Source organism: Neoarius graeffei, chromosome 10 (genome assembly GCF_027579695.1).
Source record: "Neoarius graeffei isolate fNeoGra1 chromosome 10, fNeoGra1.pri, whole genome shotgun sequence".
Lineage (NCBI taxonomy): Eukaryota > Metazoa > Chordata > Actinopteri > Siluriformes > Ariidae > Neoarius > Neoarius graeffei.
This window is the reverse complement of record NC_083578.1, coordinates 28,385,485-28,411,086: the sequence shown is the minus strand read 5'-3', so window position 1 is coordinate 28,411,086 and position 25,602 is coordinate 28,385,485. Positions and strand designations below refer to the sequence as shown.

The 25,602-nt window shown below is 38.9% G+C and overlaps 1 protein-coding gene across 1 annotated transcript in view; it reads right to left on the bottom strand.

The window, feature by feature from the left end:
* The window catches only part of cacna2d3a (calcium channel, voltage-dependent, alpha 2/delta subunit 3a), a 1,043,750-nt gene that overhangs the window by 120,910 nt on the left and 897,238 nt on the right, over nucleotides 1-25,602 (bottom strand). Inside the window, exons 15-17 of the mRNA XM_060931674.1 lie at nucleotides 19,337-19,408; nucleotides 12,969-13,049; nucleotides 9,856-9,930 (exon numbers count right to left, since the gene is read on the bottom strand). Of these exons, the coding sequence (XP_060787657.1) occupies nucleotides 9,856-9,930; nucleotides 12,969-13,049; nucleotides 19,337-19,408 (228 nt within the window). The remainder of the gene's footprint in view (nucleotides 1-9,855; nucleotides 9,931-12,968; nucleotides 13,050-19,336; nucleotides 19,409-25,602) is intronic.

The following is a 25,602-nucleotide window of genomic DNA, read 5'->3' as shown; positions in this document are numbered from 1 at the left end:
TAACATTTTTGTCTCATTTGTTTAACTGGGTTCTCTTTATCTACTTTTAGGACTTGTGTGAAAATCTGATGATGTTTTAGGTCATATTTATGCAGAAATATAGAAAATTCTAAAGGGTTCACAAACTTTCAGGCACCACTGTACATTTCTTTTAACTTGCATTTAGATGAGGTTATGCTTTGGTGTCCTCAAATCAACTTAGAGCCGAAAGACATCACTGACTATTATGAAGCAGTATCATGTATCATTTGTACACTGGATTTGTATTGCACTCTATAATAGATTTATTAGATTTATAATCTATTTAATAGATTTACCTCACAATTTAGAAAAGCAAAAGCTGAATTTTATCTTTCTGAAACAGCTAGGAATCTAAATGACCCCAAGAAATTTTGGCAAACCATTAAGTCACTATCTACATCTACTAAACCAACAGGTCTTCCTTTGTCCTTGGTCATGAATGGTGTGACTAGTTCTGACAAATTAGAAATGTTAAACTGTTTTAATGAACACTTTATATCCTCTGGATTCTTGTTTGATTCTGTTACCCCTGTAACCCCTGTGGGGTTGGAGACTGAAACAGATATTTTTACTACTGTTGACAATAGTTTCTGTTTTAGCCCCTTTTCTATTTCTAGTGTTCACAAAGCCCTGAGAGAATTAAATCCCCGAAAACCTGCTGGTCCAGATCATTTGGAACCTTTCTTCTTGAAATTAGCAGCAGATATTATAGCTGAACCTGTTACACATATTTTTAATCTTTCACTGGTCACTAATATAATCCCCAAGGTATGGAAATCTGCCTATGTCTTACCACTTTTAAAAAAGGAGGTGACCCAGCCATGCCCAATAACTACAGACCCATATCTAAACTTTCAGCCTTGGCTAAAGTATATGAATCATTAATCAGTGAGCAAGTGAAAGAGTACCTAGTCACTCAGTCAGTATTATCCAGGCATCAGTCTGGTTTCAGGAAAAATCATAGCACTACAACTGCAGCTATTAAAGTGGTAAATGATATAGTCAAAGCACTTGATGATAAGAAACATTGTGTGTCTCTTTTCATTGATCTCTCTAAGGCATTTGATACAGTCGACCATAACATGTTAGTTAAGAGGCTTGTTAGTATAGGAATGTCTCAGCACTCTGTGGGCTGGTTTGTGAACTACCTGACTGATAGAACTCAGGCTACCCAAGCTGAAGGCTTGACGTCACAATTTTTATCAGTCTGCAAAGGAGTCCCACAGGGTTCAGTGCTAGGACCATTGCTATTTAATATATATATATATATATATATATATATATATATATATATATATATATACCGTATTTTTCGGACTATAAGTCGCACTTTTTTTCATGGTTCAGCTGGCCATGCGACTTATACTCCGGTGCGACGTATATATGTTTTTTTTTTTTTTCACCGCGGAATAACTGGAGCTGATGCTGAGTCTGATGACAGCCACGCAGAAGAAGAGGAAACGGCGCTTCATCTGCCGCTGGAGGCAGAGTTGTTCAGAAGCGACACCGAGGATGAGGAATTCAATGGATTTGCTGATTTGGAGTGAAATCATCAGCTTGATAAACTTGATTGACCTGTGTTTTATTATTAATGACAGGCCTATAGTTATTTAAATAAGTTATGTAGTGATTTTAGGCAGTGCTTAATTTGTGAAGTGGGAGGTCCCAGAATGCAGGAGGTGGGTGGGTCCGGCGACTCAAAAAAAAAAAAGGCGGGGGATGGTTTACTATAACTTTACGCACATGCGCTTATTGTGTGTGTAAAATAATAATAATAATAATAATAATAATAATATCAGACATTATGATCTTAGAAAACGCTTTAGTGACAAACAGTTACAGACAGTAATATGTCGTGATATTATAAAATATTAATTTTTATTAGTCTATATATTAAATTATATATTACATTTATCTTCTAAAATAACAGACTGTACTCATCACAACCGGTTTATTTCACCATTGGAGATCAGATCACACAAGACATGAGTTAAATGACTCATTTTAAGGATTTAAGTAGGGGATTTAAAAGCGGTTGTTGTTGTTTTTTTTCACTAGACGGTTGTTTTTACTACTGTACCTGTCTTTGGAGATGATATACCTATAGCCTACTTGACCTCTGATTTGATGAAATAAAATTTGACAAAAATGAAGAATGACACTCCTCGATGATGACTACAGCTTTAATAACACAGATGAAAGAGCCATGGGGCGATAATAAGCCCTACCGGTAAAAATATTCTAAAAGCAAACTGATTAATGCATCAGTAATATCTACTAATATTAGTTATAATAATAATATAGGCTATTAGTAATAACGATAGTGATAGTATTAAAGATAGTAGTAGATATTTAAATAATCAGACTAGGCTACTTACAGGGCAAAGGGCGCGTTATCACTGCTCAGCTGTTCGTTTATTAAATAAACAATGCAGTCGCGCAGTAACCACGCGCCACTTATCAGATAGAATCACAGATTCTATGGATAGAATAACCCTTCAAAAAAGTGCGACTTATAGTCCGGTGCGACGTATATATGTTTTTTTCGTCTTCATAATGCATTTTTTGGCTGATGCGACTTAAACTCCGGAGCGACGTATAGTCCGGAAAATACGGTATATAAACTGTGTGGGGGAAAATGTTCAGAATGCAACGTTTCATTTTTATGCAGATGATACAGTCATCTACTGCTGTGCGGCTACTGTGAGGAAGGCCTTTGAGTATCTGCAAATTGCTTTTGATAGAGTGCAAGCACAGTTACATCAACTAAAGCTGGTTGTTAATGCTCATAACACCAAATTAATGGTTTTCTCAAACTCAAGAAGGAAAGAGTCTGACCTTACTATTTCTACTACTCAGGGTCACTCAATTGAAGCAGTTACATCATACAAATATCTTGGATTTTTAATTGATGAATACCTTTCTTTTAAGTTTCACATACAGAACCTAGTTAAGAAGCTAAAACTAAAACTAGGGTTTTATTATAGGAATAAGTCCTGTTTTACTGCATGTGCCAGAAGAAGGCTAGTTGATGCAACGTTTTTACCCATCATCGATTATGGTGATCTGCTCTATATGAATGCCCCAACTCAGTCTCTCCATATGTTGGATGCGGTGTATCATGGTGCTTTAAGATTCATTACAAACTCCAGACCTCTCACTCATTGCTGCACACTTTATTCCAATGTAAACTTGCCCTCACTGTCAACTTGCAGGCTCTCTCACCTTTATATCTTTTTGTACAAGGCCTTAATTGGCAGACTCCCGTGTTACATTTCTGAGCTTCTTTCTTTTAAACAGAGCTCACGTTGTTTGAGGTCTCATGACTTTATTTTATTGAATGTACCTCAAGCCCGGACAGAGTTGTTCAAAAAAGCATTTATGTTTGCTGCACCCACCACTTGGAATGATCTGCAAAAAGATCTGAAATTACAGCGCTTCATCCCCTTGCATGATTTTATAGGTTATGTAAAAGCCTTAGAGTACAAGTCCACTCATAATTGCACATGTTTTAATTAGATGTTTTAGGTGACGCCTTTTAATGTTTGTAATGTTCTTTATTTGTTTTATGTCTTTTGTGTGTTTTTTTTTTAAGGTTTGATTGCTTTATGTTTTTATGTTTTTTATGAAACTATCTGTACTGCCATCTTGGCCAGGTCTCTCTTGGAAAAGAGATTTATATCTCAAGAGACTAACCTGGTAAAATAAAGGTTAAATAAAATAAAATAAAAAAATACAATAATGACGTAATTTATCAAGGAACATTAATGTTCAGTGGGAATGCTACAAATGATTGAGACCGCAAATATTTCATAATATGGTAGATATGGAAGAATGAGATTCATGGCTTAGGTTTGGAAGGTAGAAATCACCAAATTGGGCTGGATTCAAGATATACAAGAATTTACTAGATTTCTGGATGTTTTGGCGGCATGTGTTTTACTGTGGTTATATTTATTGACAATCTTGTGAAATAGCCAATTAAATGCACCTTGGTATTGTAGTGTATTAAAGACTTCATTGAATTAAAAGTGACATTTTAAACTTTTCCATTTTAGACACTAATTCTAGATAAATGTGACTGAGTATTCAGTTTTACACAAGCAAATATGTAAGCATGGTAAACAATGTCATTTCATTAACAATGTAACCTGTTAGCCATTGGAGTAACTGTTTTCAGCACTTGAGTTTCATTGGGGTGAAACTCAATGAAAGAGCTTCAGGAAGGATCTGGCCATATTGGACTACACTGACCACCCCCTCTATAGACCCTTTTCAGTCACGTGACCTTCGTAAACGCGACCACCATTTTGGACATGTAGCGGACTTCGGCTCGAATTGGTTTGAATGCGAGGAAGGCGACAAACGGAGAACATACAAGAAAAAGGAGCGAGATGCAGAAAACACCTTCGCTATCCAGCGACGTAGGGCATTTACAGGGCGAGCAGAGGGAGAAATAACAACAGTAACGACACATTAGCAACGCCGTACAGAAATAACGGCTTATGGTACAGACCCTTTCGGTTCTCGATCATCTAGCTGCTACAATGACTGCTTAGACTGCAACAATAATACCTAACACACATTTAAGTATCCGTCGTAAAGACGTGAAACTCGTCGAGTGACGAGTGTGTTCATTGATAAGCTAACACAATCTAAAAGTAGACATACCATCACACTGCCCTGGTGCTGTGTACAGTTTACCTTCTATGGTTTGTGCACTCACTATTTGCCATTACTTTCTCCAACCGTTGTTACAGATTACAGGGAACGGCCTGGATTTAAGAGACAAATACATGTTCCTCTTGTTTTGAACACTTATTTGTAGGCAGTGCTTAATTTGTAAAGTGGGAGGTCCCGGAGCGCAGAGGATGAGCGGCTCCGGTGCGGAAAAAAAGAGGGGGGGAGGGGGGTGCGGCGCTGCGCTTCTGGGCATGTTTTGTAATAACACTGCAAATTAAGTTCATCTGCAGATATTTTGTGGATGTTGTTTCATGAGAGAAATCACCAACAAGACAGATATCAAAATCAGACATTAACACTAAATAAACTTGCATTTTTTATTTAATTATTTGTTTGTTTGTTTGTTTGTTTGTTTGTTTGTTTTTGTTACATAGTCAAAAGAGGTGTCGGATCACCGGATCCAGTGTAAATAGCTGCCGGAGCCAACGCCCGAGGTTCCAGAGCGCGCTCCGGCTTGCTCCCCCTCAAATTAAGCGCTGTTTGTAGGACACTGCCTCTGATCTGTCCTACAGTCTACCAACAGCAAAGGAACACAATGCTAGCTAATGTCGTTAGCTAATAGCTACTACAGAAGAACAAAGAGGTTACAATGGGTTATTTTAGCCTATTTGGTTACACACTTGCCACCACAGAATGTTAACAGCAATGTAATGCCTTTTCTGGCTAATTTTATTCGTCTTACCTCCAACAAAGTGGTCACTGCACAAGCGCTGGTATGCCGAGGGCTGCCAATCTTTCCTGTTTATGGCCGCTATCCATCTTCTCCGTCGGTCAGCATCTACCGGGATCCGATAAAATGATAACCCTTGCCTTGTTTGTTGATGGTTACTACATCCAGGTGCACAACAATATAGTGGCATGATGGAAGTCTTGCTGAAAATAAACACTTTCTTTGCTGCCGTTCCTCAATGCTGGCTGTGGTAAACTACTGGTAGTACATGTCCAAAATGGCAGCCGCGTTTGTCGTGACGTCACGTGAAAAGGGTCCATAGGGAGTTTGAGCTTCAACCTTCAGGTAGGAGATATAGAGTTCCGACCCACAGGACAAAAATATTCAAACTTTTCTTTGTCTGCACTGCAATTAATATGCTGAATTCGCACAAATTATGTCACTGTTGCATTTTACAGTTTTGCACACTGGATTTTTCGTTTATCCTGGCCTCTCCATGTAGTGATCTTGCATTGTCCTGTACTGTGTCTTCAGTCCCTGTTACCTGTTTTGTATTTGTACAAAATTTTGTATTTATTCTAGTTTGTGTGTTTTTAAAAGCTTGGCTGAAACCTAATTTTTCCCTGGTGGGACAATAAATTTGACTTGACCTAACTTGAGTTTGGATTAACCCCATATAGAAATCCTGCCAAGAACATTTCCACCATGAAAATATAATTTACAGTGTATTCTTCATCACTTCAGAATGGATATCACTGTCTTTCTGCCTTTACAAACTGTCTCATTCTGCTCTGCTCTCTTTGGCTAATATTTTGTCCTACCTTTATGTCTATCAGCCTCCAACATAACCAAGCAAGCGTTGACCTGGAACCCCCAAGGCAAGAGAAACAGAAGATGGCCCAGAAACACGTGGCGTTGAGACCTCGATGTTAACACCAAAAGAATGGGGTACATATTCATTCTATTCTTTAAGTTCGTTTCTTAAGACACGTATTTTTTAGGATGTTACCTTGTTTGTTGACAGTTTCGGCGAACACTTCCGCCTTCTTCAAAACAGTCACCAGATGTCGAGTGGTGACGTGCCTTATCAGCTGATGTACTCTATGGAGGCATCCATACAAGAACCTCTGACAGCTGCTAGTTCACCCCAAAGACAAAATACAACTGGACAATAAATACAATGTCATATATAAAATCCCTTGCCGCTCATGCAATAAAGTCTATATTGGTGAAACGGGCAGATGCTTCCACACTCGCAGGAAAGAACACCAATTAGAATGTGAAAAAGAAACAACAAAAAGACTCACAAGATCCGAAAAAGAAAAAGCAAACCAAGAAAACTTAAAATCAGCCATTTCAGATCACTGCAAACGGCAAAATCATATTATGAATTGGGAAGAGGCCAGAGTCATTCACGCTGAAGAGAATAGATACCAGCGTTGGATTTTGGAGGCAGTGGAGATACGCAAGCGGGCGCAAAGGACCATGAACCGGGATGAGGGAGCGTACGCACTGTCACACACCTGGAGCGCAGTCCTGGGGCAGCGACCTGACAGCAGGAGGCGTGGACTACCTGTCAAATTGGGCGGGACGTTCACGCCTCCATAGAGTACATCAGCTGATAAGGCACGTCACCACTCGACATCTGGTGACTGTTTTGAAGAAGGCGGAAGTGTTCGCCGAAACTGTCAGCAAACAAGGTAACATCCTAAAAAATACGTGTCTTAAGAAACGAACTTAAAGAATACTTATAATAGTTAGACATAATGAACTTTCACTACATATTAAGAATGGGGTACACCTGGAGCCAGCTGGAGCGAAAAGCCCAAGACCAGAATGCCTGGAGATCTCTCGTCAGCGGCTTATGCCCCAGGAGGGGTAGTAGGCTTAAGTTTATGTCTATCCCTCCCTCATGTTCAGGCATTGCTAATCAATAGGCATGGATGAAGAAAGAGCAAAGTGGCACCTGTGAGCATCCCCAAGAAGTCCTGATTGGGAGAATAAACACAAATGGGTTTCTGTCTCGATTTTCCTTGCTCAGCTTTCCTCTCTTGCTTCACTGCAACCATTCCTACACAGTTTGCCACTCAGGCGTGTGCACGTGTGTGGCTGTGTGTGTGTGTACGGCTGTGTGTGTAGCAATGCATTTAACTTTGCACATGGAATTTATGAATTTTCCCCAATATTTTGGTCATGCAGTTCAGCTGAGGTCAGCTATTCTTTAAACCATTCTTGCTTTGCCTTAGCTGCTTTTAGTCCAGCTCGATAATTACAGTGCAATTAAATCTTGGCATGAATACAGCTCTGTGAGACCCCACACACAGCACAATAGATCCAATCACTACCATTCACAATCATCAACTCATGTTTGTAATTCATTCACATACCTGATACTTATGAAATCCCTTAAATGTGCCCCTTATTATAATGTTCTTGATAAGTATCATAGAATAACAACAAAGTAACTGCACTACCAGTTCAGTCTGTAAATCCTATTGTAAATAAAAAGTTTGTACTGTTTATACATGCTTATAATACACGGTTATAATACTGTATATAATTATTAGGTTAATGAGCGGGTGGCATGGTGGTGTAGTGGTTATAGCTGTTGCCTCACAGCAAGAAGGTCCAGGTTCAAGCCCTGTGGCCGGCGAGGGCCTTTCTGTGCGGAGTTTGCACGTTCTCCCCGTGTCCGCATGGGTTTCCTCCGGGTGCTCCGGTTTCCCCCACAGTCCAAAGACATGCAGGTTAGGTTAACTGGTGACTCTAAATTGACCGTAGGTGTGAATGTGAGTGTGAATGGTTGTCTGTGTCTATTGTGTCAGCCCTGTGATGACCTGGCGACTTGTCCAGGGTGTACCCCGCCTTTCACCCGTAGTCAGCTGGGATAGGCTCCAGCTTGCCTGCGACCCTGTAGAACAGGATAAAGCGGCTAGAGATAATGAGATGAGATGAGGTTAATGGGCTATGAAAAACCTGCATGCCAACTTGGGTCTTGGCTTGGTATGCTTTTCTCAAGGTGCTAAGCGCACTCATAACACAAGTTCTGGCTGTTTCAATAAACTGACAATTCATTGTTGGGGGGGGGGACGACTTCGTCCCTCCACTCAAGACAATCCTTGTTTCTGTATTCTTTTCAAACTGGTCAGTGCCTAGAATATGGCTTTATTTTCTGTGCACTTATTTTGCACTGATTGCTTTTTGTATTAATTGTTTTTATTTCTTTACTTGTATTAATTTTAAAAAGTTCATTTTTGTCCACTTGCAAGCTTTTGAATTACTTCTTGGTTTTCTGAACTTATTTGTCCAAAGGTTTGAATATTTTGTTATTGACTCTAATTACTCTAACACTTGTACAAACCAATTATAGTCTCTAGTTTTTAAGATTCTCTAGATGCTTGCAGATGATTACATGTTTTGTATCTACTAAATGGTTGCTGTTATGGTGAAGAAAAAGCCTTGTTTTTAAAATTAAGAGATGACCATCACCTCCATGTGTACATTCACAGTTATTAACTAAATTATATTTAATAATTAAAGGTTATTAGGGGTCCAAGCACTGCAGGTGGTGGAACCCTAATGTTTTATATTTTTTCTTTGAAGTTTTCTCATTCTTATTTTTCTTCCCTAAAACATATTGTGCAGATCTAACTGAGATGTAAAATTTGGTCAATAGGTTAAGTACTGATCTGGTACTCCCGCCCAAAAGATAGGCCCAATCAGCCTAATGGTGAGAGTATGCGGTTAAACTACTCACTCAGGAGAGTGCAAAACACAAAAATTATGAAAAGGATGTTGAGACTTATAAACAATTTAATACAAGGTTCTGATGAGGTCTGCAAAGCTTGGGGCATGGACATAATAGGGGAGCTTCAAATTCATATTCAAAGGTCAAGGATCTGCATCATTGTTCAAAGTAGTTTTTTTTTTTTTTCTGGAAGTGGATTTTAGTGATGACTGGGTTACTTCATAAACAAATAGCCACTGTAAACCCAGTCAGCAGGCATTTCATGTGATTAACACAGCAATCTTGAGAGAGAAAAAAAAATTGGTGTGTTTACCTGTTGTCTCTTTATTGTTCTATTTAAATTGGCAAGAATTTATCCTGGATGTGATATTTGTGAAGAGTGCTTGGATCCTGCATGTTGGTGGTCCAGTGGTTTATGGGAACTGCAACGACGATGTTAATGGTCCACATTTAATATATATCCCCAACCAATTTCATTACCACATTAAAATCTCCCTGGAAATAGTTTTTTTTTCTTCCTTTTTTTCATTCCTGCTTGTGTTTTAAATGTTATTAGGTACACCAAATCTAGTGGAAATAAATGCAAAAATAGCACAGAACATTGTAAGAGTGTGTGAACCACACACACACATGCACACACACACGGAAGCTATAACAGAAGTTTTCTTATTACCAGAGGGCGCAGGTCTGGATGGGTCAAGATGTAGCCATTATTGGTAATGGCAAACGCATAGCCATGGATCCCCAGCTGTGAATTCACACATGCATGCACGCGCGCGCGCACACACACACACACACACACACACACACACACACATCTAGTGAACATAATCAGGGGTATTTTAACATTTCATAACCAGCTATACATGAGTTCTATTCTGTTCTTTACTTTCTGTTTATTCCTCTTATCTTTTTAATATCAAAGCCCAATCAAGCTCAGTACAATTTCCTGCACCTTCTGCTATTCCCCAAATCATGATTTCCCACATCTGCTTGTCTGTGGTGCCCACACACACAGAGCTACACAAACAGGGACAATCACACACACACACACACACACACACACACACACACACACACACACAAAGTACATGTCTCTCCCAACACGCTGGTGAATGGCATGACCCCCCAAAAATAATATGCTTTCAAATGCCAGGAAATTTTTAAAGCTAAACCCACTAATTTTCTCTTGAAGATATGTCCATAAATTAACTTCTCTATTCCTGGTACTTAAAAGGGAATGGTGCAAAACAGTCATTGCTGCAATTTTCCTGCCATTCTTTGTCTGAAAGGGAAAAAGGCTGGAACAATCAGCAGAGGGAAATGTAGATATTTTAAAAAGGACATGGTGCTTAGCATATCTTTATGTGTTCTAGATAATAATCAGTGAGTCTGCACACAGAAGACCACCAGTTACTATGAATGAAGAAGCATTTAAAAAATAAAAAAATATACTACACAAATAGTACAGTGGGGTCCAGCATTCCAAGAACTATTTTTAATTTACTATTTTTCAAAAACATAAACATAATATTGCTCAATTGACACTTAGTGTTTAAGAATACATTATTTAATATGAAAGGCAGGGTAGGTGATTTTTTTTTTCAGAAACATTTTTTATATTTCTTGAAATTCTCTTTACATCCCAACAGCAATGAATAAATGAAATGCTCTGACAATAAAAAGAAAAAAAATCATCTGTGATAGTCGCTGGGCTGTACAAAGCCCATCTAATGATTTCATTCGATATGGCTGGCCTACTTGGATGGTCTACCTGCCTGTCTACCTGTGCGCACTCTGCCCATGCACCCATTGCACATGACCAGTCTTCTACAAGGCTAGGCAGACATACTGCTAAAGTTAGTGAGCTAGTCACAAAAGAATGGCAGAGAAAAGGCAGCCAAAATTTCCAGTTACACCTAACGTTATACCTACAACAGCTCGCACTGCTAAATAAAGTAAGAAAAGAAAGAGTGAAATGGAAAAGGCTATGATCAAAAGAAAGATGGATAAATGCTGCCTTCATGTGTTATCAGAATTATTGTAAATACAAGTTGCCAACTTAGAAGTTGCATATGAATGCATATGAAGTGGGAACTTCAGAAATAATTTTAATGAGTTCCTGAATTGGGATGACCTTTCAACATGTTGGAGAAGAGGACAGTTTCAATCATGGATAGTACATAATTGTTTATTTTTAGCAATACAACTATCATTATCATGAAAAAAAATCTAATAATCTGTGTACATTTTACTTGATATAGAACAGTGTGTGTTACAGAATCAAAATAGGATTATCCCAAAAAAACAGCTGAGAAGGAATCTTGCGTCCATTAATTTTTATTTTGCTCAAAGCACAGAATCATAATTTTGACTTCACAAGTGGGAAGAAGGACCTTCCGGCTAGCATGTGAAGGCAACAAAAGCAAGAGGTCAAACCAGAGTGAATGTCAGTATGGCTTTTCAATGATGGCAATAACTGAGGGAGTTATCTGGTTTGTTTTGTTTTTTGGGGGAATTGTTAGTTGGCTATGACCATGACACACTACGCTCCTCCCTCCAACGCTCTCTCTATACCCCTTTTCTACCAAATCAGTTCCAGGGCTGGTTCGGGGCCAGTGCTGGTGCTGGTTCACAACTCGTTCAACTTGCGAACCAGCTGAGAACCAGTTTGCTTTTCCATAGCTCGGGTTGCTAAGGGGAACCACGTCATTAAGTCACTGTATACGTCAGTTACGTTACTGCGTTTGCATAAACCTTGGCGCGAACATCGAAGCAACAACAACACGGAGAAGAAGAAGAAGAAGAAGAAGCAGCAACAACAACAACAATAATGGATGACTGCTGCTTTACTGCATCCATGATATCTCGTCGCTTATTTAAAAATGGCGCCCTCTCGCGGTCTTGCTATTGTTGTTGGTCTTAACAACCCCCCCCCCCCCCCCCCCCCCCGCTGACGTAAGCAGTTCTTTCCTCTAGCCCAGCAAAGAGCTGGTGCTACCCTGGAACCGGTTTTTCTGGGCCAGAGCCAGTTCTTTGTCAGTGGAAACAGAAAACCCAGTTCCAAACTAAGCACTGGCCCCGAACCAGCCCTGGAACTGATTTGGTGGAAAAGGGATAAAATGGACTCATCCTCCAGCAGAAATCAGGTAGTGCACATTCATGTGTTTTGGAGGAGTGGCTTTGGAGGGAGCACTGAAGGGAGGGCATGGGATTTTTTGGTTGGTTAATTTCAAAATCTAGCTAATTCTTGCTGGTTTCCCCAAAATCACCTCCTCTGCCTTTAAGGAAAATCCACTTATAACCATGTCACATACGATATGAAAGGCCCTATACATTTAAATGCAAATTGGACATGATTTTCCTTTTTTAATGCAATATGCAAGCTAAATCATTTACATATTAACACATGTATACTCCTAACATGCAGTGTTATCATTTTTTGTTATTTCACATTTAATACTGGTTTGAGGAGGATAATCTTGTGTTATTATTCCTATTGCATTTGGTAGGGGGAATCCTTAGCAAAAATGGTTATTTGTGAGCTCAGTACTGATTTTTCATAGATAAAAAGTATATTGTAAAAATCCTCAATCCTTAAATTCCTAAAATAAAGCATTAATTTATTTAATAATGTATTAAATTACTACTTTTTAAGATGCTCTTTTCCTAAAATCCCTGTATCTAAGACTCAACAAAATGACTGGTACAATAGCAGAACTACTATGTACAACTACAGAAACATGAACTTAATTTACGTATATCATTTTGACTCAGTTATTGTACCTTGTACTTGGGGATAGTCTTTAAGAGCTCAGACACTGGAACATCTGTGCCAACCACACCAAGTAGAATTCCTTTATTCTTCTAAGACAGAAGCAGAAAGAAATCAGACACATCATAAACACTCAAATATACTGATATTAGATCAATTGCATGATACATTATGTAGTAGCGTTTGCAATATTAAATGATTGGTCAGTAGTAATGGACTGATTTAGACCAATATAATGCTCTCCATCTGTTCCTTTAGTCATGTGAAAATTTGTTTACTACATAAGTAAGTAATGGTGGAACAGCATTGCAGAAGTGGTAGTTAGCTTCTTGTGAGATACAGTGTCTTTTAAAAATGATAAGGATGCTGGCTCAAATGGATTAGAAAATTTTGATATACACCAGGGGTGGGTTTCCCAAAAGCCTCTTAATGCTATGAGCATCTTAACTAGGAGAGAGAGAGTTCATTGTGATGCTCTCGCTACCATTTAAGAATGGGGTCATTCCATGCCAAATCAACAAATATCTGACAAATTTATGCTCGACCATCTCAGATTTCAATGAAATTTGGAGGGCTCAGAGATACTATTAAAAGAAGTTAATCCCCAAAACTTGAGCTTCCTATCTCCAACGGTTTCAGAGATACAGGCATTTGAATTTTTCGATTTTTTTGCATTTTGCTCAAAACATACATATTTCAAAGTGTAATATAATCTTTATTATGCAAGATAGAAACCTAAAATTTTGCACAGAGAGACTCAATGTCTTGTTCTACAAGTTTCAACTTAGAATTTCAATGGTCATTGTATATTAGATGGTGATTTTAACAAGGAAATTAAAAAGATAAATTTGCATTTTTTTGCATTTTTAATTCATTCTGGAAGCTTGCCTGTGGCAGTAATGCTTAAACTAAGAATGTTATTCAAATCTACACAGAAATATCTACCAATTTCAGTTTTACCAAGTCTCCACTGTTCCTAGTTTGTCTGTAATAGGGTTTTGAAATTTGCCGATTTCTAAAACATGCCATTTTCAGTAGCAAGAAATCCAATGTGGGATAGCAGTTAGGAACTTGTAAATTTTTTTCAGTAATCCCCAAGACCCATATTTTATATTTCCAAATTTTTGTTCTGTGTCTCTCAAGTATTTTTAAACTACAGGGGTTTAAAAAATCCATTTTCACCAAATTCGAATTTTTGATATATTTTCATATAATTGATATTTGAGGGTTAATAAATGCTTCAATAAGGCTCAAGTAGGTTAGGAGACATGTTTCTTCCTCAATTTTAAATAAAATTTCAATTAATGCTCAGTATTAATTATTTGTAAATTGATTTTAATCTAAGACTGTGTAACATTAGCAATCAATGACCAGCTATTGTGTACCAGTCAACAGCCAGCCTTATCAATATCAACACAGCAAAATAGGTGAGCTTTGATACCAGAACAGGTGGCTCATATCTTATAGTTTTAGAGTCTGTAAACTGCATACTTGTTCAGATAACATTATATTGCTTGGATTATATTAAATGCATTGTAATACAGAGCACTGAGAAAATTTACCAATGTTATTAACTGAATGTGTTTCTTTGCAAGGATTAGATATTTTGAATAGTTGACTAGGGAATTTAATTGTAGTTGCTTTCAATTTGAGATCAGTATAAATGAGTTTGTTCTTAGACATCTAGAAATAGATGAACTTCCTCCCTGTTCTATAGGAATTGGACTAAAGAAAGATTCTGACTGCCATAAACTAACATACAACAGAAATTGTAAGTTAAATACACTCTCTCAGTATAGTTTGGAGCAAATTTCATTAATTAATAAAATTTCATTTTAGAACGTAAAGTTTCTTCTACTCATTGCAGCTTTGCTTTGCCATATGCAGCTTTCTGTTTGTGGCTATACTTGGCAATTTTCAGTGGAGAGCAACCAATTGACACAAGGCTTTTGTCAAGTGATTCAGCTACCTCACCAGTGTATGTTGGATCCATATCTACACACATGCTCTCTTGTTCTGATTCTGTAGAACCTGCTGAATCTGCTTGGCTTAAATGTTCTTTCACTCTCTGTGAACATTTAGAACACAATTTTTGTCAAGGTTTAATATTTTTATTTATCAGTTTTGAAAATGAATCTGCTGTTTCAGGAAGAATTGAACGTAATTCTGTTTTAACTTTTTTCTTGTGCCTTTCATATGGATCACAACAACTTTTCTGTAGCTCTTCATATTTCATCAGAAACAGTTTCTCATGATGCAGACATACTGTATCTGTGCTTGAAATGTTCTCAAGTTCAGTTCTCTGTTTAATTAATGAAATTTGCTCCAAACTATACTGAGAGAGTGTATTTAACTTACAATTTCTGTTGTATGTTAGTTTATGGCAGTCAGAATCTTTCTTTAGTCCAATTCCTATAGAACAGGGAGGAAGTTCAGCCATTTCTAGATGTCTAAGAACAAACTCATTTATATTGATCTCAAATTGAAAGCAACTACAATTAAATTCCCTAGTCAACTATTCAAAATATCCAATCCTTGCAAAGAAACACATTCAGTTAATAACATTGGTAAATTTTCTCAGTGCTCTGTATTACAATGTATTTAATATAATCCAAGCAATATAATGTTATCTGAACAAGTATGCAGTTTACAGACTCTAAAACTATAAGATATGAGCCACCTGTTCTGGTATCAAAGCTCACCTATTTTGCTGTGTTTATATTGATAAGGCTGGCTGTTGACTGGTACACAATAGCTGGTCATTGATTGCTAATGTTACACAGTCTTAGATTAAAATCAATTTACAAATAATTAATACTGAGCATTAATTGAAATTTTATTTAAAATTGAGGAAGAAACATGTCTCCTAACCTACTTGAGCCTTATTGAAGCATTTATTAACCCTCAAATATCAATTATATGAAAATATATCAAAAATTCGAATTTGGTGAAAATGGATTTTTTAAACCCCTGTAGTTTAAAAATACTTGAGAGACACAGAACAAAAATTTGGAAATATAAAATATGGGTCTTGGGGATTACTGAAAAAAATTTACAAGTTCCTAACTGCTATCCCACATTGGATTTCTTGCTACTGAAAATGGCATGTTTTAGAAATCGGCAAATTTCAAAACCCTATTACAGACAAACTAGGAATAGTGGAGACTTGGTAAAACTGAAATTGGTAGATATTTCTGTATAGATTTGAATAACATTCTTAGTTTAAGCATTACTGCCACAGGCAAGCTTCCAGAATGAATTAAAAATGCAAAAAATGCAAATTTATCTTTTTAATTTCCTTGTTAAAATCACCATCTAATATACAATGACCATTGAAATTCTAAGTTGAAACTTGTAGAACAAGACATTGAGTCTCTCTGTGCAAAATTTTAGGTTTCTATCTTGCATAATAAAGATTATATTACACTTTGAAATATGTATGTTTTGAGCAAAATGCAAAAAAATCGAAAAATTCAAATGCCTGTATCTCTGAAACCGTTGGAGATAGGAAGCTCAAGTTTTGGGGATTAACTTCTTTTAATAGTATCTCTGAGCCCTCCAAATTTCATTGAAATCTGAGATGGTCGAGCATAACCTCTTGTTGATTTGGCATGGAATGACCCAATGACCTTTGTGCTCCGATGCTTTTGGGAAACTCACCCCAGATCAGTTAAAAAGTAAACCGTGAAGGGCATTAAGTTTAATCTGATGCCCTTACCTTTGAAAAGCTGACAAAAATAAGTTTTAAAGGATGCTAGGGGTCTGTGATAAATTGGAGGATTGAGTATCAAATTAAACTGATTCAAAGAAGAAAAAAAAGAGTGACATGTGTCACGGTATTTCCTACAGTAAACAGTATTTCATATTTTTAATTCATTTCAAATTATAAACATATTTTAACTGTTGTTGCAATGCAATGTACTGTTGTTGAATATCATGGCCAGGAGTGAAGTTCAAATTTTCCTTTTAAGATGTAACATCTAACCTAAAACATTGTCATATAATAGCATTCTATAAGAATTATTACTTTTTACTGTAATAAGTTCCAACCACACACCGACATCAGACACTGGACCCTACTGTAGTTACAAAATGTAGGTTAAATATTGTCCATGAAAGTATGTAGAGAGACTCCATTACCATTTTCTCAAAAACAGACCTAAACATTTTTTTTTCTTAAATTTTCTCTGTAATAAGTTTGGTTGTATAGAACACCTGTGGATTGATATATATCATCTCATTCTCATCTCATTATCTCTAGCCGCTTTATCCTGTTCTACAGGGTCGCAGGCAAGCTGGAGCCTATCCCAGCTGACTACAGGCGAAAGGCAGGGTACACCCTGGACAAGTCACCAGGTCATCACAGGGCTGACACATAGACACAGACAACCATTCACACTCACATTCACACCTACGGTCAATTTAGAGTCACCAGTTAACCTAACCTGCATGTCTTTGGACTGTGGGGGAAACCGGAGCACCCGGAGGAAACCCATGCGGACATGGGGAGAACATGCAAACTCTCTCTCTCTCTCTCTCTCTCTCTCTCTCTCTCTCTCTATATATATATATATATATATATATATATATATATATATATATATATATATATATATACAGTAAATCCTCTAATACTGGCCTGTATTCCATTACTGGCCGGGACTCTAATATTGGCCGGTCTCGCTGTCGGAGGAGGTAAATAATGGCCGGACTCTAATACAGGCCGGGGCTATAACCAACGATGTTTCTGAGATCATAGTGGCCTTACACAATCGTTCCGATCTGAAAGACAATTGTGATCAGTGGCGCCGCCAGGCGTATGGCCGTACGCACTAGGCGTACCTTGGGGAGAGAGAGATTTTTTTTTAATTATAATTGTTACCTGAATGCTTTGGCAATGCAACATAATTTGAGAGAGAGAGAGAGAGAGAGAGACGTGTGTGTGCCGGCGCATTTGTGTGCTTCAGGAGTGGGCGGGGTGTGCGTGACCAAGAAAGCTCATTGGTCAATGCAGATATACTTTTCTTGCACCACTGAGATTCTCTCCAGTTTTGAGAAACGGAGACAGTCAATCGTCAGTAGTCAGAGCTTGTGCGAGAATTTATTGAGAAGCGAGTCAAAAATGAGTAAACGAACCCTGAAACAAACGAGCTTGTTTCAGACATTTACGAAAAAGTCCAAAAGCAGTGATCCAGGGGCGTCATCTGCTTGCCAGTCCTCTCCAGTATCAGCTAGTAACACGGCACCGGCAGCTTCCACTCCTCCGCAACCGAGCAGCAGTACGCTGCAGCTGGATGCGAGCTCAGTTCCTTTGAGGGAATTGCCTTCATCTACCTCTGAGTTTGAAACTAGCCATACATCCAGTGAATTTCATATAAGAACACCTACATCTCCCCATGTCCCTTACGATCAGAAGTAGATGGTTGCTCCACCTTGCTGACAAATGAGCCATCAGATAGCTTTACTAATGAGCCACGAGTCAGCCCGCTATCACTGACATCAGATTTATCAGACATAGGGAAACTTCAACCAGATGCCTTAAAATGTGCACCGGACTCTGTAAAGCTCAATGTCCTACAGAACCGCTTCAAACCAGACAGAGGGTGGGTGGCTCCTTCTACTCTGATTTTCGGTAAACTCAGAAAAATACCCGAGGAGTTTTTCAGCGAGTCTCTGTACCCCACGTTGCGCTACAGTGTGTGTCAGAGTCGTGCGTGCGGTAGCGCTGAGCAAGTTCACTAGATTCTAATCGAGGCTATAAAGAGTTTATTGTCGTGTGTAGTTCACATATGTTGTTCAAATATCAGCCTGTGTTCATGGAAGGCTATTGTTCAATTTCAAGTTAAAGTTCTATCGTTGTTTTGTGTATAAGCCTATAGATCGACTCTTCATAGAAACTGCAGCACGCAAGCGGTTTTTTTTTGGGGGGGGGATTACACCGCTAGTGCGTACATTACAGTTCAACCCTGCAGGCGCCCCAATTGTGATTACCGGTAGGTCTGGTGGTAACCAGGCAACCAAGCATCAACCTATTTTATAGGTTCAAATAGACACAAAATCTCGTTTTTATTCATTCCACTGGTAGTCTGTTTTGCTCAAACAGAAATAGAGGCCTGCCTCTAATTCTGGCCTCCTTCCAATAATGGCCTGGACCAAGATGCACTTGAGTGAAATAAAGGCCCCGGCCTATATTAGAGGATTTACGGTATATATATATATATATATATATATATATATATATATATATATATATATATATATATATATATATATATTGTATATTTAACTAAGGCGATTTCAACTAAATTCTAAACAAAGCAATCATGACAGGTCAAGTCTGTACCCAAAATGATGCTTGCATTATTTATGCAGTACTCACTGTCTCATTCTTTGTGCTGAATACAGGCATAGCCACTGTGGTCATCAGTACAGGCCCCTGACTGTCCTCCAACTAAAGAAGACAAAGAGAAAGAGGAAATACATAAAAATGTCTGTGAAATCTACAATGGAAAGGGAAACTGTAAGCTGTATGTATACATACACCTGTAGGTATTAAGGTGGACAAAAAGAATATCACTATTAAATCACTGTAAAAAGATATGTCCCAATTAATCCTTGCAAAATTGGATGCACACTTACCAAAGATATAGACGATAGTTTTGTTTTTTTGCTGTTTTTTTTGTTTGTTTTGTTTTTCCAAAATAAACAAATTGTGCACTTTACAAAACATAAAATTAAGTTCAAAGGTATAATTAGTCCATCTCAGGTGTAACACCAATATAAAAAGTAGATCAATAGTGATGCTTTATAAGGGCTATTAGGAAACCAGTCTTCCCAAAACAGCACAATAACAGTACCTGCACAGGCTCATGATTGGATCAATAAAACCCATACAGCATGGACCAGCAAACATCAGGAGCCCAGTCATACATAGAGATTATGTGACTGGCTTTATCAGTGATGCCCTGAAATAGTCATGTTGATATAATATATAAGAAAAATACAAAATACACAAAGCATCCTTCATGTTGATGTCCAAAAAACTGTAGAAGACACTAAATCACTATCTTCATACTTCTCTGTATGCAGATCTAAGCTAAAATGCATGTTTCTGCCTTTGGGTTTTAGTTTTTTGGGGTTTTTTTCTACACACCTAATGACTCATTTGTATCTGTTTTACTATACCCTCTACTTTTTAGTGTGCTTATCTGGGCATTCATGTTGGACAAAGCCATAGTGAGATAAAAAATGACTGAGGCCCACTTTACACGGGGACGGTATAAAACAAAAACGCAAAAGTCCGTTTTCGTTCTCACTTTTTTCCGCGTCTACACGACTGTTTTCAAGGAGGAAATCTGCGTCTATACGGTGACGCATAAATGTCTCCGCTATGTCTGCACGCATGCGCAACATCTTCCGTCTTGTCTGATCTGCACATCTGCGCCGCTGTTCTGTCAAGTTATCCTACCAAGCCTACTACGCATGCGCGAAATCCAGGAGGGTAGGAAAATTCAACAGTAGTTTTGTCCCACCGATCAGCTGGGCTGATAGAAAATCGGTGAGAATTTCACGCATTTGCCGATTTTTATGTTTTGTGCGTATTGGTCGAGTCTTTGGCCGAGTCAAATAATTTGTAATGACTTGTTTTGAATAATAAAACGGTCTGTATGAGAACTTGCTAGGATAACTTTACAGAACACCGGTCCGGCTGAGGTACTGTAGTGCTCGAGGGAGGAGCAGGAGCAAACCGAAACTCTTTTAATCTGCCTTTATTAAGTAACACTCACTCTTGTTTCGGTGAAGAAGAGAAAAGGCAGTGTCCATCTCAGCAAAATAAACCCGTTCGGCTGCTAGTTTTGTTTTCAGTCTCGGGTTTATGATTTCACGAGCGGCTTGAATAGGCGGCGCGTGTGCGCGCGTGCGTGTAACTTGGCGACACCAAACTGAGGAGCTCCAGCTGGGCGAGTGAGCAGGAAAACACATCTACTGCATTAAAACACAGAGCAGCTTGAAGGTCCGTTGGATCGATGTAATCAGACATGCTCTTACTTTTTTACTTACTTTCTTACTTCCCAGGCTGGCATGTGCAGTATATGACATATGTATGACATAAACGCGTACCCGACGTGAGCAGATCCGAGCAGAGTTTCGCGTATTGGGTAGTTTAGACGGATATGCAGTGGGGGCCGTTTTTAACTTATCCACTCTGGAAGGCGTTTTCAATTTTATCCGTTTTTCAGCCTCGGAAACGCCGTCCCCGTGTAAACGAAAGGCACTTCTGATAAAATATTTAGTCGTTTTTACCCAACAGCGTCCTCGTGTAAACGGGCCCTGAGAAAATTCTTCATAAGAATTAGGGGATACTGAAGTGAGAGTGTATGCTTGTTGAGAAATAACTGGATCAATAATTCAATAGTGTTTGTGGCCTCAGATGTGAACAAAGCACAACTGCTAGAGACTGGGTAATTAGTGCGTAATGGCTGATGCAGGTTCCATACTTGCCAACTTTTCAAAATTCTCATGGGGAGAAAAGTGCGTGAACGACATTTTCAATTGGACGAGGGTATGATGCGCGGTTGAAACGATAAAAACAGTGGATCCCAATTAATTACAAACCATTTTAAATTTATGCAATTAAAGAGTTTTTGAATTGTTGATATTGTTCTATCAATTACTATAGGTTATGGGATTCATGTATCAGGCATGAGAGAGCTCAGAGTGAAAAATCTGAAATACAGTGGGGCAAAAAAGTATTTAGTCAGTCACCAATTGTGCAAGTTCCTCCACTTAAAAAGATGAGAAAGGCCTGTAATTTTCATCATAGGTACACTTCAACTACGAGAGACAAAATGAGAAAAAAAATCCAGAAAATCACATTGTCTGATTTTTAAAGAATTTATTTGCAAATTATGGTGGAAAATAAGTATTTGGTCAATAACAAAAGTTCATCTCAATACTTTGTTATATACCCTTTGTTGGCAATGACAGAGGTCAAACGTTTTCTGTAAGTCTTCACAAGGTCTTCACACACTGTTGCTGGTATTTTGGCCCATTCCTCCATGCAGATCTCCTCTAGAGCAGTGATGTTTTGGGGCTGTTGCTGGGCAACACGGACTTTCAACTCCCTCCAAAGATTTTCTATGGGGTTGAGATCTGGAGACTGGCTAGGCCACTCCAGGACCTTGAAATGCTTCTTACGAAGTCACTCCTTCGTTGCCTGGTCAGTGTGTTTGGGATCATTGTCATGCTGAAAGACCCAGCCACGTTTCATCTTCAATGCCCTTGCTGATGGAAGGAGGTTTTCACTCAAAATCTCACGATACATGGCCCCATTCATTCTTTCCTTTACATGGATCAGTCGTCCTGGTCCCTTTGCAGAAAAACAGCCCCAAAGCATGATGTTTCCATCCCCTTGCTTCACAGTAGGTATGGTGTTCTTTGGATGCAACTCAGCATTCTTTCTCCTCCAAACACGATAAGTTGAGTTTTTACCAAAAAGTTCTATTTTGGTTTCATCTGACCATATGACATTCTCCCAATCCTCTTCTGGATCATCCAAATGCTCTCTAGCAAACTTCAGACGGGCCTGGACATGTACTGGCTTAAGCAGGGGGACACGTCTGGCACTGCAGGATTTGAGTCCCTGGCGGCGTAGTGTGTTACTGATGGTAGCCTTTGTTACTTTGTTCCCAGCTCTCTGCAGGTCATTCACTAGGTCCCCCCGTGTGGTTCTGGGATTTTTGCTCACCGTTCTTGTGATCATTTTGACCCCACGGGGTGAGATCTTGCATGGAGCCCCAGCTCGAGGGAGATTATCAGTGGTCTTGTATGTCTTCCATTTTCTAATAATTGCTCCCACAGTTGATTTCTTCACACCAAACTGTTTACCTATTGCAGATTCAGTCTTCCCAGCCTGGTGCAGGTCTACAATTTTGTTTCTGGTGTCCTTTGACAGCTCTTTGGTCTTGGCCATAGTGGAGTTTGGAGTGTGACTGTTTGAGGTTGTGGACAGGTGTCTTTTATACTGATATCGAGTTCAAACAGGTGCCATTAATACAGGTAACGAGTGGAGGACAGAGGGGCCTCTTAAAGAAGAAGTTACAGGTCTGTGAGAGCCAGAAATCTTGCTTGTTTGTAGGTGACCAAATACTTATTTTACTGAGGAATTTACCAATTAATTCATTAAAAATCCTACAATGTGATTTCCTGGATTCTTTCCCCCCATTCTGTCTCTCATAGTTGAAGTGTACCTATGATGAAAATTACAGGCCTCTCTCATCTTTTTAAGTGGGAGAACTTGCACAATTGGTGGCTGACTAAATATTTTTTTGCCCCACTGTAATACTCGTCTTGAATTTTAATATAATAATGAAAGGGAAGTCTGCTTAAATCAGATTTTTAGCTGAAAAATCTCATGCCTGAATAGTGTATACATACAGAGACCCACAGAAAATAACACAAGTGATATTTTAGAAGAATATTTATAATTTCTTAAAATAGTCACAGTGAATGAAGGTATTATTGGATTGCATCAAATGTGTTTTCCTTCTGTAAGCTCATGTAAAAATACAGAGAACTATAATATCATCTCATTATCTCTAGCCACTTTATCCTGTTCTACAGGGTCGCAGGCAAGCTGGAGCCTATCCCAGATGACTACGGGCGAAAGGCGGGGTACACCCTGGACAAGTCGCCAGGTCATCACAGTGCTGACACATAGACACAGACAACCATTCACACTCACACCTACGGTCAATTTAGAGTCACCAGTTAACCTAACCTGCATGTCTTTGGGGGAAACGGGAGCACCCGGAGGAAACCCACGCGTACACGGGGAGAACATGCAAACTCTGCACAGAAAGGCCCTTGTCGGCCACGTGGCTCGAACCCGGACCTTCTTGCTGTGAGGCGACAGCGCTAAGTTGGGTAATGCTAAAAAAAAATCAAATAATAATAATAATAATAATAATAATAATTTGGTTAATTGACAACAGGTCAGTACCATGATTTGGTATAGAAAGAGCATCTCAGAGAGGCCCAGTCTCTCAGAAGTAAAGATGGGGAGGGGTTCACCACTCTGTGAAAGACTGCGTGGGAAAACAGTACAACAATTTAAGAATAACAGAATAACATTCCTCAATGTAAAACTGCAAAGAATTTGGGGGATCATATCATCTATGGTACTTTGTACTGTAGAGGTGTTTAAATTAGCGAAGGCGATGTCCAATGCTGTAGTATGCTCTGGCCCCATCCCAATGCTGTGTGGCGATGTAGCTTATAGCAGGTTATGGTCGTTGAACTGCTGGTTGTCCACGTGGTGCTCTGAAAACAGTGTGGGCTTTATAGATAATTGGGCTAATTTTGAGGGCACTGCTGGCCTGTTAGGGCGGGATGGTATCCATCCCACTCGGGAAGGTGCTGCTCTCATTTCTTGCAGCATAGGTCATAGTCTCAGAATAGGTCTAGTTAATTTCTGACAATCCAGAGCCAAGGCCAGGGAACAGACGAACAGGCTAAACTGACTGTCTGCTAGCTGCACAGAGTCGTCACTCAGGGTCCATTACATCGAGACTGTGTCTGTTCCCCGAGCTCAACAAAAAAGTAGAAATTTTCAGAGTGTTTCTTCCAGTAACCTAATCAATATAAAATTAGGTCATACTAACTGTACAGCTGCTGCCAGAACCTTTGATCTAAAGGTGGGGCTATTAAATATTAGATCTCTTACATCTAAAGTGTGAATGGTTAATGAACTGATTACTGATCAAGAGTTTAATGTACTTTGTTTAACTGAAACATGGATAAAGCCAAATGAATATATAGCATTCAATGAAGCTAGTCCTCCTGGATACAGTTATATACACCAGCCTCGTCTAACTGGCAGAGGAGGAGGTGTCGCAGTTATTTATAATAATTATCTAGGTGTAACACACAAACCAGGTTATAAATTTAATACATTTGAAGTTCTTCATATTAATATAAAGTATGTAGCCTCGAAAAATAAGCCTACCCAGTTAATTCTATTACTTATTATTTACAGGGCCCCAGGGCCATATTCTGAGTTTCTTTCTGAATTTGCAGATTTTATCTCAGACCTGGTTATTTCCTTAGACAAAGCTTTAGTTGTCAGAGATTTTAATATTCACTTCAATAACCCAGAAAAACCTTTGGAAACAGCGTTTATGCCCATTTTAGATTCAGTAGGGGTTAATCAGAATATCATAGGACCAACCCATAATGGTGGTCACACCCTCTATCTCAGGCATCACCAAATGGCGGACCTCGGTCCGGATCCGGACCCAGTGATGGTTCTGTCCAGACCCGTGACCAATGGTAAATTCACGAGATTAAGTAATTTTCATGGACGGTCGTGGCTATTGACAGAGGGCGCTGCTACTCCAGTTAATACGACAATAGCTTCACTCAGTTGAGCCAATAAAATTGTTAGTTTACGCAGCACACCACAGCAGAGCAACAAGCAGACAGGAAGAGAGTTAAGAGACAACCGACCGAGACAACATGGCTTGCTCCAAAAGGCGGCGGAAAGTAGACAAGGAAAATCGTTGTTTTAAAGATGAATGGAAGGAGAAATATATGTTCATTCTTCCGGCGAGCAGTTCAAAACCAGTGTGCCTCATATGCTCCGAA